This window comes from Balaenoptera borealis, assembly GCF_965194805.1.
Source record: "Balaenoptera borealis genome assembly, chromosome: 13".
Lineage (NCBI taxonomy): Eukaryota > Metazoa > Chordata > Mammalia > Artiodactyla > Balaenopteridae > Balaenoptera > Balaenoptera borealis.
In genome coordinates, this window is record NC_138870.1 from 86,098,195 (window position 1) to 86,114,888 (window position 16,694).

Below are 16,694 nucleotides of genomic sequence, written 5' to 3' on the forward strand. Positions count from 1 at the left end.
GTTCTTCAAGTCCAAATTTCATTTGGATACTTTATATCATACATTCCCTGAAGAATGAAGGTAATCATTTTTGAAGCCTCTTCAATAATTCTTTTCTTATGTTTCTTCCAAAAGCATGTGGATTCTCTTTACATTTTTAAACCATCTTATTGTTTATAAATCGATGCAGACTCCTAAAATATAAGGGATAATTTGGAAGGTTCCTAATTCTTTCTTCTTCAGTCTCAATTTTTTATTTAGCTTTAGGTTCTCATACATATATTGACTATTTAAATTCATAGTATATGCATGTGAACATAGTTTTGCTTCTTCTCTCTTCCAGCTTTTGCAAAAATTCTCGATCCTGCATATCAGGTTGATAAAGGAGGCAGGGTAAGATTTGCTGTGGAACTGGCGGATCCAAAGTTGGAGGTGAAATGGTATAAAAATGGTCAAGAAATTCGACCCAGTACAAAGTAAGTGGAATTTGCGAATAATCAGTGGTAACTATACAAATCAAAGAGTAATTTGACTTAATTTTCTATGCCTAAAAGCACTTTTTAGTTATACCTGTATGATACAAAATCATATAGTGGGACAGCAAAAACTTTTCATGTATTTTGGAACCATCAAAATTATAGTACTATATAAATTAAACCCTGTTTTATGTTTTAATCCTATACAAACTATTTCAAGTGATTCCTAACTATGGATTTGTGTCACTGTAGGTTATATGTGATTACTTCAGAGCATTGCCAAACTTCTCCCAGTATTTTTAAAATCAAATTTTGAAAAAAATTGAAATCTATATTTGATATACCAGCTGGGAATCACACCTTATAATTAGATAACTTTTGTTTTTCCAGAGTAGCATCTAAAGCCTGTGTTTTATTGTTTTTTGGCCCTTTCCCAAATGAAGGAAACAGACTAATCCCTGATATCTGATGGTATCGCTAGTCTATTATGAAACTACTTTACAGAGATCCTTCTCAGTCTGAGAGATTTTCAACTCCAATATATATTTTGTAACTTAACAGGAACCACTTGCATATTTATAAAAGACTTTAATCCTGAATATCTGTCACTTCTGTGGTACAATTAGGTGGATTCCAATTTCTTAATGTGGTCATGCTCTCAGAGTGACTTTGTGATAATAATGTTTATATCTGGTAAAAATCTCTTGAAGGCAGCCTGAATTTACCAAAAACATAACTTTACTTGGTTATCTTTATCTAGAAAATTGTTGCTTAGTGTTTTGTTCTTGAAGTCTTCAAGTTGAGAATTTCCCAAATGAGAACTTTTTCTTTAGTCCGTTATGATGCCCTAATATACCCATCCATAATCTAGGTCACAGATAATCAAATTTTGCAATCTTCTTAGATTTCAGGTTTTTGTTTCCAAACACTCAAATTCTTTCTTAGTAGATGGTAACTGTGATATGATAACACTAGTTCTTAAGCTCATTTAAGAGAATATCACATTCTATAGAATTCACCATCTATGTTAATGGTTAAGTTCATATTATTGCTTAAATTGTATAATCATTTATTCACCCAATAAAATCTGTCTCACTGGGCTAGCAAGGAGTGAAATCAATGAATCAATGAAAAAGATCGTCTCTGTTCCTCTATAAAGTAGATGAATTGCTCATTTTTTAAAATGTACAGAGTTAAAAATCTTAGCCAACCCTATTTTCCAACAATAGGTTCATTGGCAAATATGTGAGTACTGATTTATATTTGAAATGAAAAACATACAAAAAAGAAAATGACAAATATTATGTGTAAATATGCATATGTGTTACATTACATGTTATAAAGATAGAAATTGGTTTCATGTTTGATGTTTATTAAACTATGTAAGACATGGCTACATAAATTGCAGATCAAAATTACTATTTCTGACTTTCAAATATTACCGAATTATAAGCCAAATTTGCTGGCAATAAAGAAAAGAATAAAATCAAGTTCACGGACTCTGTTTATCTTCCTTCTGTTTAAAACAGATACATCTTTGAACATAAAGGATGTGAAAGAATCATGTTTATCAATAACTGTGTGCTAACAGATGATTCAGAGTATTATGTGACAGCTGGTGAAGACAAATGCTCCACTGAGCTCTTTGTGAGAGGTAAAGTGAAATTCCTTACTATAGCCAGCAAGAGCCAACAGCTCTCCTTCTCTCAGGGGTAATAATCAAAATGGAAATGATGAAGTGAGCTTTTGAGCTCCAGAGCAGAGACGGTAGTACCTCTAGAGATGGTTTATCTTGGGTGTTAGACTGGCTCTGGATTAAAGCCTCTCTGTACTGGCAGTTATTGTGTATCCTAATTAATCTTCAGGTTTGTTGAAGACTAGAAAAGCCATGGGGAGAAAAAAACTGCTGAGTAAAAGTGCCTTGTAGTTTTGGCTCAAGCAAGCAGTATTTTGCCATATAATTGTTCTCGTGATAACTTCTGAAACCCAATAAAGTCTACTGGATAACCATTTAACACACTCAGCTGATCACAAATAGATTTCCCTTGAAACAGCTTCATTAGTAAAGGGCATCAATCGTTGTCACTGAGATCACTGAAGACCATCATTTACTAAGACATTGTGAAAGAGCTGGAGGGTGTCAATGAAGCCATGAATCACTTATTTTCTTTATGAGGACCTATGATTAAGGCAGCTCTGTAATCTTGAACATCAACTATACTTCAATTAAAAAATTTTGTAAAAAGACAATTCTGCAATCTCTATCATCCGTCTAGAACCAGAAGTAGAGAATTTTAGTGTTATAGGTTCTCCTTCCCCAGAAACGCCTACCATCTGGTATCTTATTTGCCAAAAGAAGGATATCTGATACAATGTGTCTGCTCTCTAAAACAATAATTTATTTGATTTGAAGAGTTCTTAGAAAATTGGAAAAACTTACCCAGGGTTGCCAGCTATTTATTTTGCCATGAAAAAATCATAAAAAACCTACCTACTACCTACCACCATCTAACCATGGCTCTATGATGGATGATACTTTCTTATTGTTGGTTTCTCATCTGTGAACAAACCCAGGGTCACAAGGCAGGTTTTTGGACATTTAATGATTCTGATTTTCCTTTTTTTCACACTAGAGCCTCCAGTTCTAGTGACCAAACAGCTGGAAGATACAAGAGCGTACTGTGGGGACAGAGTGGAATTAGAATGTGAGGTGTCTGAAGATGATGCCCATGTAAAATGGTAAATAGCTTTCCTGAGGTCTGTCCTTTTTTTTTGGCTGCGTTGGGTCTTTGTTGCTGCACACAGGCTTTCTCTAGTTGCGGCGAGCAGGGACTACTCTTCATTGCGGTGTGCGGGCTTCTCATGGCGGTGGCTTCTCTTGCTGAGGAGCACGGGCTCTAGGCACGCAGACTTCAGTAGTTGTGGCTTGCAGGCTCAGTAGTTGTGGCTCGCAGCCTCTAGAGCGCAGCCTCAATAGTTGTGGCGCACGGGCTTAGTTGCTCCGCGGCATGTGGGATCTTCCTGGACCAGGGCTCGGACCCATGTCCCCTGCATTGGCAGGCAGATTCTTAACCACTGCGCCACCAGGGAAGTCCCTGTCCATTTTTAATAGACAAAAAAAGTACCTTCATAGTTTGGAGAACAGGAAATTGCATTTACAGATATGAAAAGGATTTCAACCTCATTCGTGTTAGAAGTTTTAACTAAAACTATACTAAGATACTGGGGGTTTTTTTCACCTGTGAAACAAAACTGAAAAAAGATCCAGAAATCTATATTGGTAAGGATATAGGGAAATAGGCACTTACTAATAAATGGATGGCTCAAGGTTCTCCAGGTCTATTTGACTCCAAAGCCCATGGGTGCTCTATACCATGCTTACTCTCACTATGCCATACTGGCAAGTTACGTGGAAAATATACTTTTCTTCAAAAAAAAAGAAAAAGAAAATATACTTTTTTCATGTTATTCCTAGTAACTTTATTGCTACAGTATCTCAGAAAAATACTTTAGACTGAGAATTACCAATTACTTTAACATTTCTTAAAAATAAAAAGCGTAGTTTTGGGGTCAGATGGGAGGTGTTTTCTCAAGTTCTCTGTGAGTAACCTCAAAATTAAAGACTAGACGATTCGGAATCTTAAAATCTTAATTGAGAAACAGAGTAAATTATGCAGCAGGAATCTCTAGTAATTGGTACGAATAGATTGTTCATTCTAATCTAGAATCACAATTGTCTTTAAAGTGTATTAAAATGATATTCTTACTAGTGTGCATCAAGAGCCCAAACATAGGTAATATCCGCTGTTAGCATCTTTATCTGATTGATCTTAAATGGAAAGAGTGAGCTTATGTTTTTAATGTCATTTTTCAGACAATACTTGTTACAATATTAATCTATTGATACATTGATCCATACATTCTTTAATTCAACAAAAAGTTCTTGAGTGTCTGGTACCTGTCTCCTGAAGGGTCTTTTATAAAACTTTTTTTTAATAATCTATTTTGACTCAGGTTTAAGAATGGTGAGGAAATCATCCCTGGTCCAAGATCAAGACACTACATTAAAGTTGATGGCAAAAAACACATTTTGGTCATAGACGAAGCAACAAAGGCTGATACTGCAGAATATTCTGTAATGACAACAGGAGGGCAGTCATCTGCTAAACTTAGCATTGACTGTAAGTAAGACTTCCTTGGATGTCTTCCAAGCTGTTTTACTAGTGTGTTGTGTTTGTTAATTCAGTTTTAGGAGAGTTTCAATCTATTTGACTTCTACTTTGGCAATTTTCAATATGTAAAATTAGATTCCATTCCAGCTGAGTGTCTATGTCATATCAATCATGGTCTCTAAGAACTTACTACTCAGTTTAATAGTAGAATACCAATATTGGGAAGGAAGTATAAAAATCACCTGCCAGAGAAGTTACCCAGATGGTTAAGAAATATTTCAATCCCCAAACCATATAAATAGATGATAAATACTTAGATATGATATCAAATCCTGATATCCTGTTTGCTTAATCCTTTGGTGACCTTTGGTTTGGTGAACTTGCTATCTCTTCAATAAACATTCAACATTCTTCAATTACATTTGGGCTGAGAAGTTGCTCAAACTAATGGGCCTCAATTGAGAAGACTAAGAGCTAATTTGCCGATATGCTTTATTTATTTTTTTTAAACAATTTTTTAAAAGATTTTTTTGATGTGGACCATTTTTTTTTAAGTCATTATTGAATTTGTTACAATATTGCTTCTGTTTTTTATGTTTTGGTTTTTTGGCTGTGAGACATGTAGGATCTTAGCTCCCCAACCAGGGATCGAACCTGCGCCCCTTGCATTGGAAGGCAAAGTCTTAACCACTGGACCACCAGGGAAGTCCCCCGATATGCTTTAGAGGCGTGAAAGAATTCATGTCCTTTCCCAAATACCCGCTAACGGTAGTCAGCTCTTAATGGCAGAGTCTGTCCCTTCCAGTTAGCTATGAAAATTAGAATAGCAAACTTCACAAGAAGATCGGTAATACATGCAGAGCAGAAACCCTGCTTCCTTATTTCTTTCTAAGTCCAGTTGCAATTCATATGATTATTGAATTATTTGGAAGTAATCGCAATACACTGCTTATGTTTTGTGGAATGATGGCCATTGTAGTGTAATATCAAAAAGTTTTTTCAACCATAGGCAGATCCTTATCTGATATTTGTATCCATTTAAAGCAATTACAGTCAGTCCTGCTATAATATAACATATGCATTTCTAAAAATTACTGTGCTGTACAACATCATGCAATAAAAATCATAAGGCTAATGGGGAAAGTGGGGTTAAGGACACAACACTCAACAATTTTGTCAGGGACACATTTTTTAAAAAATAAAATGATAAGAACCTAATAAGAAAAAAACAGTAGTACAGTTTTACAGATGTTAAATGGTTAATAAATACTACAATAAGTATGGCACTTTACCTTGAAAAAGACCTGAAATTTGCTTGTGGAAGTGGTATCAGAAGTGTTGCAGTTTGTGAGCTATTGTGAAGTAGTGGAAGGAGGTTATTTGAAACTGGATGGAGAGCTGTCATCTTGGATGTGCATGGATCTCAGATGCGCATGGATGTGGCTCATTTAACGTGGGTGAACTAAAGTAGCTGGTTGATGTCTGAGGTGTATGTGTGCGCTCTGTGCAGTCCTACCTGACTCAGTTCAGCTGGGTGCCGTTTTCTGGATTCATCTAGTTTTTCTCATGAATAAAATCATGCATAATCAAACGTGAAATGTGTGTTATGCTCTAATTGTCCCCGAATATTTCAACTGCATTGAACAAATTCTCATTTTCAAAACAAGCATTATAGTGAAACTGTACCATTGTGAAATGACACCGTCTTGGCCTGTCTGGAATTTAGATTTGGCACTTAATAACCATCTATTATTTCTGCAGTAAAACCTCTGAAGATATTGACACCTCTGACAGATCAGACTGTAAATCCTGGAAAAGAAATCTGCTTGAAGTGTGAAATATCTGAAAACTTATCAGGAAAATGGACTAAAAATGGCATACCCATTCAGGAGTCTGACCGTCTAAAGATTGTTCACAGGGGAAGGTAAGTAAGCTAGGGTGGTCCCTAAGTGAGGGCTGGTCCCCATCTTCACTTCTTCTGCTTCCTAAGTTACATGACTGGTAAGGATGTTTGGAGAGTACTCATAGGGAGAGGCTCTATTTCCAGTTCTTTGCTTTCAAATAGCAAGACTATGTGAGTTCTCTCTTGTACATCATGTCCTACCTGTGATCCTGTACCTGTACCTTACAGTGAGGTGCTGTGTTATTTCAAAACCCATTGACTGAGTCTTTCCATATAAACATGAGCTTAGCGGAATGATACTGTATTCTAGTTGAGGAACTGGTTGAATTGGATTCACTGTCCCTGGTTGAATTGGATTCACTCTCCCCTCATATGACCTTTCCACAGTTTTTTTTTGCTGAGGGGGGGACGGTTTGCATAATATCCTAGAATCTAACAAAGATATAGGACAAGAGTTCTTAAACTAGGATCCATGGATTTTTAGGAGACTGTGAATGAACTTCAGGGACCCCCACAAATCCTTTGAAATTGTAAGCAAGTTCTGTGTGTGCAAAAATACTTGTTTTTCTCCAGATTGAGGAGCCATGGTGTCCATCAGATATTCACTGGCTCATGATGCCAATAAAGTTAAGAACTATTGCTCTTATGCCAATACTTTATAATAACTATAAATGGAGTATAACCTTTAAAAATTGTGAATCACTATGTTGTATACCTGAAATATATAATAATGTACGTCAACTATACCTCAACCTTTTTTAAAAAAAGAACAATTGCTCTTAGGTTTGCATAAAAAGCCAAAGTCAGGTTATTCTTGGTAATTTCTTGAATCTTAAAATATGGCATCAGTGAGGTGTTATCTTCTATCCTTTTTTAAGCTATGAGATTTTAAAAAGGCACAAGAGATTCTTGCATAGTAAGCAGGCTGTATTTGTAGAGATAGTTTCATATAGCGCAAAATAAATACTGAATGTGGATCAATAAATAGGATAATTAAGGCATCACATTATTCTCAGTCTCTCTCCAGGCTGCACTAAACAAGTTAAGATAAAACCAGGTGTCTCCTCAGTTTGGGTCCTACACAGTCTAAATCTTTGCAAAGTCTTAGAAATATGTTTTTTCATTTCCTTAGAATCCACAAATTAGTGGTAACCAATGCTCTCGTTGAGGATGAAGGTGATTATGTATTTGCACCAGATGCCTACTCTGTTATTTTGCCTGCCAAAGTTCATGTTATTGGTGAGTAGATAAAAGAAATCATTGCAGAGTTATGTTCTTGTTTTTCTGGTTTTGCTTACCTTGGAATTATATTCAAAATATGATATTTAAAGAAAAATACATGAATTGGTAGTAATCACTAATCATAATAGTTGATTCTTAAGAGGTCTTAACAATGAAGTAGTTTTGCAAGGTACCAGGCACCAACTACTTTGACTCCGCTTATATCCTTTTTGACCAGATAAAATATTGGTTACTACCAATGTTTAACACTAGCCGAGTACTAACCCAGATGATCACATGGAAATAACCGTCTGATAACAAAGGCCACGGTTAATATTCCAGATCCTCCAAAGATCAACCTGGATGGTCTTGATGCTGACAATACAGTGACAGTAATTGCAGGAAACAAGCTTCGTCTAGAGATTCCCATCAGTGGAGAACCACCTCCTAAAGCCATTTGGAGCCGAGCAGATAAGGTTTGTTCTACACACACACACACACACACACACTCACACACACACACACACACACACACAAAAACACACACACAGCCTACCTTACTCCCTGCTTCCCATGAGTCACATGAAAGAAGGCAGCAAATAAATGTACAGTAAAGATGTAATTCCTTTAATAAAGAAAGATCACTGATTTTCAGGCAAATATAATAACTATTCATTTGCTTTTCATATTTCTGACTACCTACTATGTGACCCTGTGCATATGCATATGAATGTTATTATGTGCAGTGAAGAGGTTCTACCTTTCCTTCTAATGTGTGTCAGGGAATGGGGTGGAAGAGAAATAGACAATGAATTATTAAATAAATAAATAAACAAAGTCATTTTGGATAGTAATGAATGCTACGAAAATTAAAAAAACAAAACAAAACAGGGTGGGACTTCCCTGGTGCTGCAGTGGTTTAAAATCTGCCTACCAATGCAGGGGACATGGGCTCAATCCCTGGTCCGGGAAGATCCCACATGCTGCAAAGTAACTAAGCCCGTGTGCCACAGCTACTGAGCCTGCTCTCTAGAGCCTGCAAGCCACAACTACTGAGCCTGCGTGCCACAACTACTGAAGCCTGTGCGCCTAGAGCCCGTGCTCAACAAGAGAAGCACCACAATGAGAAGCCCGTGCACCGCAAGGAAGAGTAGCCCCCGCTCGTCGCAACTAGAGAAAGCCTGCGCACGGCAATGAAGACCCAATGCAGCCAAAAATAAAATAATTAAAATAATTATTTAACAACAACAACAACAAAAAAAAAACAGGGTAATATGATTAGTAAGTGACTGCATGGGGCATGAGAACAGCCTCTATGAATGACAACAAGGAACCATTTTGAGAAGATCAAAGCGAAGAGATTTCCAGTTGATGTCAATGCAAGTGCAAAGAACAAGAGGAGAGAATGCACTTAATGTGTTGGAGGAATACAGAGAAGGCCAGTGTGGCCAAGGCAGCGAGAGTGAGGAGGAGAATAATAAATAAGATTGGAGTGGTAGAGTAGAGCCGGCTCAAGTGTGACTCTGCGGCTTCCTATATAAACTGTTTTAGGCGCGGTAAAACTGTTCCATATGATACTAAAAGTATGGATATGTGTCATTATAGGTTTGTCAAAACCCATAAAATGTACAACACCAAGAGTGAACCCTGATGTAAACTATAGACTTTCAAAGATAACAAAGTGTCAGTGTAGGTTCATTAATTATAACAAGTGTACCCACTCTACTGGGGGATGTCAGTAGTGGGGAAAGTTATGTGTGTGTGGAGACAGGGGTTATATGAGAACTCTTTGTACTTTTTCCATTCAATTTTGCAGGGAATGCAAAGCTGCTCTAAAAAATAATTTGTTTTTTTTTTTAAATGTTGGAGAGTGTTTCCTCCTTTTCCATTTTCTGGAGGAAAAAAAAAAAGCTTTAGTGAGCTATGGAACAACTTCAAGCAGTCAAATCTATGTGTAATTGGAGTCCCCAAAGAGGGGGACATAAAAATATGTGGAGAAAAAATGGCCCCAAATTTGATAAAAACTAGAAAATCTCAGATACAAGAAGCTCAATAAAATCCAAGCGCAAGGAGCATTAAGACATCTACACCAAGACCCATCATAATCAAATTGCTCAAAACGTGTGGTTAAGAAAATATCTTAAAAGTAGTCAGAGAAAAAGTCACATTAAACCCGTGGGAACAAAGACAAAGATGACAGCTGATCTCTCTGGAAACAAAGCAAGTGAGAAGACAGTGGAGCAACGTTTAAAGGGGGAAAAACTGTCAACCTAGAATTCTATACTCAGTAGAAATAATTATCAGAAATGAAGGCAAAATAAAATTATTTATATACAAAAGCTGAAAGAAGTCATCTCCAGCAGATTTGCACTACAAGAAATGTTAAAAGAAGTCCTAAAGTCAAAAGGAAATGATACTAAGATGAAAACATTTTCACAAAGGAGCTATCAATAAGTGGGTCAGAAATAATAACTACATGGATAAATATATAAGAATTTTTTTCTTATTATTTAAATCTCCTTAAAAAGATACTTGGTTGTTTAAACAAAAATAATAACAATGCACCATGGCCTTCAAACATAAGTGTAAGTAAAATTTGTAACAATGAAAACATAAGGCCAAGAGAGGAGAAATGGAAGTAAGGATTGAAAGGAGTGAAATGGACGTATGCTATTGTAAGTTTCTTTTGCTAAATGTAAAGTATCATAATACCACATGAAGGTAGACTATACTATAAACCCTAAAGGAATCACTAAAATAATAAAACAAAGAGTTATAGCTAATAGGCCAACACAGGATGTAAAATGGAGCCACAAAAACGTATCTAATGAATCCAAAAGGAGGCAGAAGAAGAGACACAAAGGACAGATGGGACAAATAGAAAACAATTAGCAAGATGATAGAATTACAAAGAAAAATAGGTAAGTTAGAGATTTTACTACTTTTCTCAATAGCTGATAGAACAAATGTACAAGTTTTGAGAAATACTATCAACCATCTTGATGTAGTTGACATTTATAGAACACTCCATTGAACAAAGTAGATTGGGCATTATTTTAAAATGCACATGGAAGATTTACCAAAATAGACCATAAGTAAGTCTCAGTAAATGTGAAAGGATTCAGGTCATGCAAGGTATATTCTCAGACCACAGTGGAATTAATTAGAAAACAATAACAGAAAGATTTGGAAATTTTCCAAATATTTAGAAACTAAGTAGCTTTTTTAAAAAGTAACTCATGGATCAAAGAAGAAATTACAAGGGAAATTAGAAAATATTTGTGAACACAACACATATCAGAATTTGCAAAATACCACTAAATCAGTACTGAATAGCCCTATATCTATGAAAGAAATGGAATTTGTAGTTTAAAATCTTTTCACAAAACAAATTCCACATCTAGATGGCGTTATTGGTTAGTTCCACCAAACATTTAAGAAAGAAATAATACAAATTCAATACAAACTCATCCAGAAAATTGAAGAAGAGAAGATAGGAATACTTCCCAACACATTCTTGAAGGCCAGTATTACCCTTATAGCAAAACCAGAAAAAGACATTATAAGAAGAGAAAACTACAAATCAATATCACTCCTGAACATAGATGAAAAAATTCTAAACAGAATTTAGCAAATCAAATCCAAAAATACATAAAAGGAACAGTACATTATATCCACGTGGGACTTATCCCAGGAATGCAAAGGTAGGTTTAACATTTTCAAATAAGTTAATATAATTCACCATATTAACAAACCAGAGAAAAAATGTGGTCATCTCGATAGACACAGAAAAGCATTTGACAGAATCCAACATCCATTCCTGGTAAAAATCTCTCAGCAAACTAGGAAGTGAAAGGAACTTCCTCAGCATAATAAAAGACATCCATAAAAATCCTACAACTATAATCCTACTTAATAGTGAAAGGTTGAATTCTTTCCCTTTAAGATCAGAAAGAAGAGAGAAAAGATGTTCACTCTCACCACTTCTGTTCAACATTGTACTGGAGGTTCTAGCCAGGGCAGTCAAGCAAGAAAGAGAAGCAAAAGACATCCATTTTGGGAAGGAAGAAGTAGAACTGTCTTTATTTGCAGATGACATAATCATCGATGTAGAAAATCCAATGTAATCTACAAAAAAATCTACTAGAACAAATGGTCATAGTAGCCTTATTTGTAATATTCAAAAGCTGAAAACAATGCAAATTCCATCAGTGGGTGAATGGATAAACAAATTGTAAGAAATTCATACAAGGGAGTACTAAGGAATAAAAAGGAATGAATTAGTGATATACTGCAATAACTTGGATGACTCTCAAAATAATTATGCTGTGTGAAAGAAGCTGGAACAAAAAACAAAGAGTATTTTTTAAAAGCCATTAAAAAAAACCTGACAGTACCAAATGCTGGCAAGGATATGGAACAATTAAACTCTCATACATTGCTGGTGGGAATGCAAAATTGTACATCCACTTTGGAAAACAGTTTGGCAGTTTTTTATAAAGTTAAGCATGAGCTTACCATAAAACCCCACAAGGCTATTCCGAGGTATTTACCCAGAAGAAATGAAACACATGCCCACACAAAAACTCGTATAGGAATGTTTATAGCAGATTTATTTATAATTGTCAAAACCTGGAAATGACTCAAAAGTCCAATTGTACAAACATATTCCAACTGCACGTGGAATATGCAATGGAAAACTACTCAACAATTAAAAGGAACGTACTAGTAATACAAGCAGCAACATGGATCAGTCTAAAAATATGCACTCGGAAGACTACGTACTGTTTGATTCCATTTATATGACATTCTGGAAAAGGGGAAACCAAAGGGGCAAATAACAGACCAGTGGGTGCCAGGGACCAGGATGTGGGGTTAGTGGGTTCCATGCCAAGGAGCATGGACACACTGTGAGATGTGATGGAAACAGTCTGTAGCTTGATTATGGGGGTGGTTATACACTCACATAAATTTGTCAAAATTCATAGATTATGTATCTAAAACTATGAATTTTACTTTATGTAAATTATAGCATAACAAACAAAATAAAACATAGAAATATGAAGAGGATAATATAACACCACCCTAAGTAAGTTATTTTTCTTTTCAAGCAGAACATCTTTTACAATCTTAAGATTAGAATTTGGCTAAAATGAGGAAATTTTGTTCTATTATAAAATGAGAATTATGAAAGCCATTTCAAGTATTCTTACCGTTGTCACAATCTTATGTTATTGAAGACTTACAAGTCCTAATCCAGACACAAAAGGGTAGAGTTGACAATAGTGGCAAATTACCCTGTTTCTAAATTGCCTTGACCTTCTCTGTTTTTCCTCTTTGTATATTGGCTGTCCATTATTGCATGGAAGATATGACCTGGGAATCAGAAAAATGTAATGCTGCTTTAAGCTTCTGGTGTAAGGAAGAAGGAAGGCGAGAAATGAAGGAAAATAAGAAGGGGAAAAGGAGAAGGAGAAGAAGGAGAAAAGAAAGAAAATATAATAGAAGTCTCAACCTCACTCTGTCTTTACTTTGGGAATTAGATGTTCATTCTTTCATGTCCTACTGGAAGGGAAAAATCAGTACTCAACTTGTACGGGAAATTGGCACTGTGGCCTTCTTCAACCCTTTTCAGTATTTTTAAATTTCCAAGACATCTAAAGAAATGAACAAATCATTATTTAGTTTCTGATATGAGTTTAAGGATTTCTAATTTCATGTACAAAGAAACTCTTCTCCTAGAATGACACTTCTGCGCTTATATTTTTGGTCCTCCAACTTTCTCTTTAAGGAGTTAATGGGTAATGAACTTTGGAGTCAAATCCCAGTTCTACCACTTCTTAGCCGTGTAACCTTGGGCCACAGTTTTTCCCATGTGTAAAATGGGATGACAGTACTTTTGTCCTTAGAGCTGGTGGAGGATTAAACTAAGAACACATATTTCAGGCATTAGCACCATGTCCAGCTTAAGTGCCCAGGCACTCTGGAGGTGTCCTTGTTGTTTGCACAGGTCATGCCACATTGTATTTCTTTCCTCCATAGGCTATTATGGAGGGCGGTAGCCGGATAAGAGCTGAACATTACCCTGACAGCACCACTCTGGTTATTGATGTAGCAGAAAAAGATGATTCTGGTGTTTACCACATAAATCTGAAAAATGAAGCTGGGGAAGCACATGCAGCCATCACGATTAAAGTTGTGGGTAAGCCCTCTGAGTCCACAGACTTCTAGAATCAGGCTGACATGTCTAGATCCAAAGTAGACTTTGCAAGTTCTTGGTTCTCTCAGCTTTTCTGGGTAGCCAACAAAGAAGCACACGGTGTAGCTGTATTTTATAAATCACTGCCTTTCTTTTTTTTTATCTTTGCCACTTCTTGATATGTCTTTCTTTCTCTTTTCTTTCCTTTTTCTTCCTTTTCCTCTCCTTTCCTCTCTTGTCTCTTTGTTTGCCTAGAGGACTAGTTGTGGCGAGGAGCAGCTAAGGTTAGCCTTTTGAGGTTGCTGTCATTAGCTCTCCACAGCCACACTCCCTTTCAGTGCCCTCTACAGTCACTGACACACAATTGCTAAATAATTTCCAACATCACACTCACTGTAGAGGAGTGAGATCTGCTTTGGTTCTTAGACGACCATTTAAGTACATTTTTCCTGACCCTGAAATCAAGTGAAATGAGTATGGCAGATTACTGGTGCGCCAAGGTCTCATGATCTCTTCATCCCACTTTAGCTTTCCCTTAAGAAACATATTCCTTTTTTTTTTTTCTCTCTCTCTCTTTTTTTTTTTTTTGGCCACGCCATGTGGCATGCGGGATCTTAGTTCCCCTACCAGGGATCGAACCCGTACCTGCAGCAGAAGTGCAACATCCTAACCACTGGACCACCGGGGAATTCCCAAGAAACATATTTCAAACTAATCCAAAACTAAGGTCACTTTGTTATGTACTGAACTATATTTATAAGACATGGTAACTTGCCATTTTTGACTTGGATTTCTACCAGCCAACATCTTATACAACAACTGATGTAAAATGTGCAGTAATTAGTCCTTGATTCAGTTCTGCTGCAAGTTCACTTCTGTGGTTAAAAGACAAAAAAACAAAATCACGTCCAACATTTAGGCAGTAATTTCTTCGTCGCCATTTTCAATGTAAATACCAAGAGTCTTGGGTTTCATACGGCTCTGTAATGTGACAGTAGTTTAAAGGATTTGGAGACATCATGATTTTATTTGTATTGGGCTCATCTTCCCTGATTCCATATGGAGCATGACCTTGTACCCAAATTAGTTACCCGTGCATTTCAGTAAACATGGAAAAATAATACGAAATAACCTTGCTTCTATGATTATCATCCAAAAACATACTTTCCAATGAACATTCTTCTTTGTGCTCTCACTCCCTCAATTTTATTTTTTTTTTATTCTATTCTATTTTTTGTTTGCTACAGACGTCCCTGATCCTCCAGTGGCACCGAGTGTGACACATGTGGGAGATGATTGGTGCATCATGAACTGGGAGCCTCCTCTCTATGATGGAGGGTCCCCACTCTTAGGTAACTGCATGTTGGTCCATCTGTGGAACTGCCAGTGGAGTTGGTGTCCCCTTTATGCATATTAGTACAAAGTACATTTTAAAATACTGCATTTAGAAGAAAACTTTTAAATATCCATTCACACTGAAATATATTGGGGGATGCTTTATAAGTACTTGAGATTTAAATAGCTCTGATGAATATCATCTGATTGCCTGTCCTCTTTTTTTGTTTGACATTTCTGTTCAATATCTAATTTTGAAACAACTGTAAGTCTAACTTTATTCTGGTCAGTAAATGCCTAGATCCATAGAATTATGTCTATGAGGCAATTTCTTCTAGAGTTAAATACTTAGAAGAATTTGCTTCCCCTGTGGAACAGGAACTTTCTTCTACTTGCTAATAATGAAACTCACAAAACTGGTTATTTCCCCCTTCTTACATTGCTGAGACTCAAAGCCACATCTGTTGCTCAAATAGAGTGACTATGTAGGTTTCTATGGCCTACATATCTGTGGTTTATTTTTTTCTCTTCTCTTCCTAATACAATTTTAATTTTTTCTACTCTTGTTATTTTTATCTATATCCCATGATGTTAATATTTGTATTCTTTATAATCTCTCTCAAAAAACCAATGGAATAAGATGGGTTAAAAATACATATATGACTATTTCACTTAGAGTGCTGAGAATATGGGAAATTTTTGAACATTATAATATCTGACAAAGTTTAATTTTGGAGACCAAGGAAAAAACATCAGTTTCCATTTTGTGTCCCCTTCAGGTTACTTCATTGAGAGGAAAAAGAAGCAAAGCTCCAGGTGGATGAGGCTGAATTTTGATCTCTGCAAAGAAACAACCTTTGAGCCCAAGAAGATGATTGAAGGTGTGGCCTACGAGGTCCGCATCTTTGCCGTCAATGCCGTTGGCCTCTCCAAGCCCAGTATGCCCTCCAAACCTTTTGTTCCATTGGGTGAGTCAAGAGAGGTGTGTCTTTGTCATGAAAATCGTTGCCCCAGATTGTGACTGCTTCCTACTGACCTCTAACTGGAGCAGACCTGGAAGCTTCTTAGAGTGATACAGGAGTAGGAGACTAGAGGTGGTTAGGGGCAATTTTCTAAGAAATTACAAACAACACAATAGAGTTGAATGCCTTCATAATGTAGGCCCTGGAATTTATTACCAGAATTCCAAGGACAGCTGTGGGTGGCTCTGTTTGCCCCTCCCCACTGGAAACATGTAGCTGGGCCCATTGACACAAGACTACCCCCATTTGTCCTTCTGAAAGTATAACCCAGCACCCTGGTGTAAACACTATAACTAAAACAAATTGACATCAAGTCAACCAAGCACACTTGAAAGCTAGTCTCTTTGCTTTATAGTCACACTTTAAATGTTATCTATTGAACCAAAA

General features: G+C 36.4%; 1 protein-coding gene across 12 annotated transcripts in view; it reads left to right on the forward strand.

Annotated features, from left to right (window-relative positions):
• The window catches only part of MYBPC1 (myosin binding protein C1), a gene marked incomplete at its 3' end in the record, with an annotated part of 94,021 nt that overhangs the window by 50,485 nt on the left and 26,842 nt on the right, over window positions 1-16,694 (forward strand). For all 12 annotated transcript variants that reach the window (XM_082349606.1, XM_082349597.1, XM_082349604.1 and 9 more), the window contains 10 exons: window positions 323-455; window positions 1,985-2,109; window positions 3,089-3,194; window positions 4,470-4,636; window positions 6,389-6,551; window positions 7,663-7,769; window positions 8,094-8,227; window positions 13,794-13,953; window positions 15,198-15,302; window positions 16,065-16,253. In XM_082349606.1, coding sequence (XP_082205732.1) covers window positions 323-455; window positions 1,985-2,109; window positions 3,089-3,194; window positions 4,470-4,636; window positions 6,389-6,551; window positions 7,663-7,769; window positions 8,094-8,227; window positions 13,794-13,953; window positions 15,198-15,302; window positions 16,065-16,253 — 1,389 coding nt within the window. The remainder of the gene's footprint in view (window positions 1-322; window positions 456-1,984; window positions 2,110-3,088; window positions 3,195-4,469; window positions 4,637-6,388; window positions 6,552-7,662; window positions 7,770-8,093; window positions 8,228-13,793; window positions 13,954-15,197; window positions 15,303-16,064; window positions 16,254-16,694) is intronic.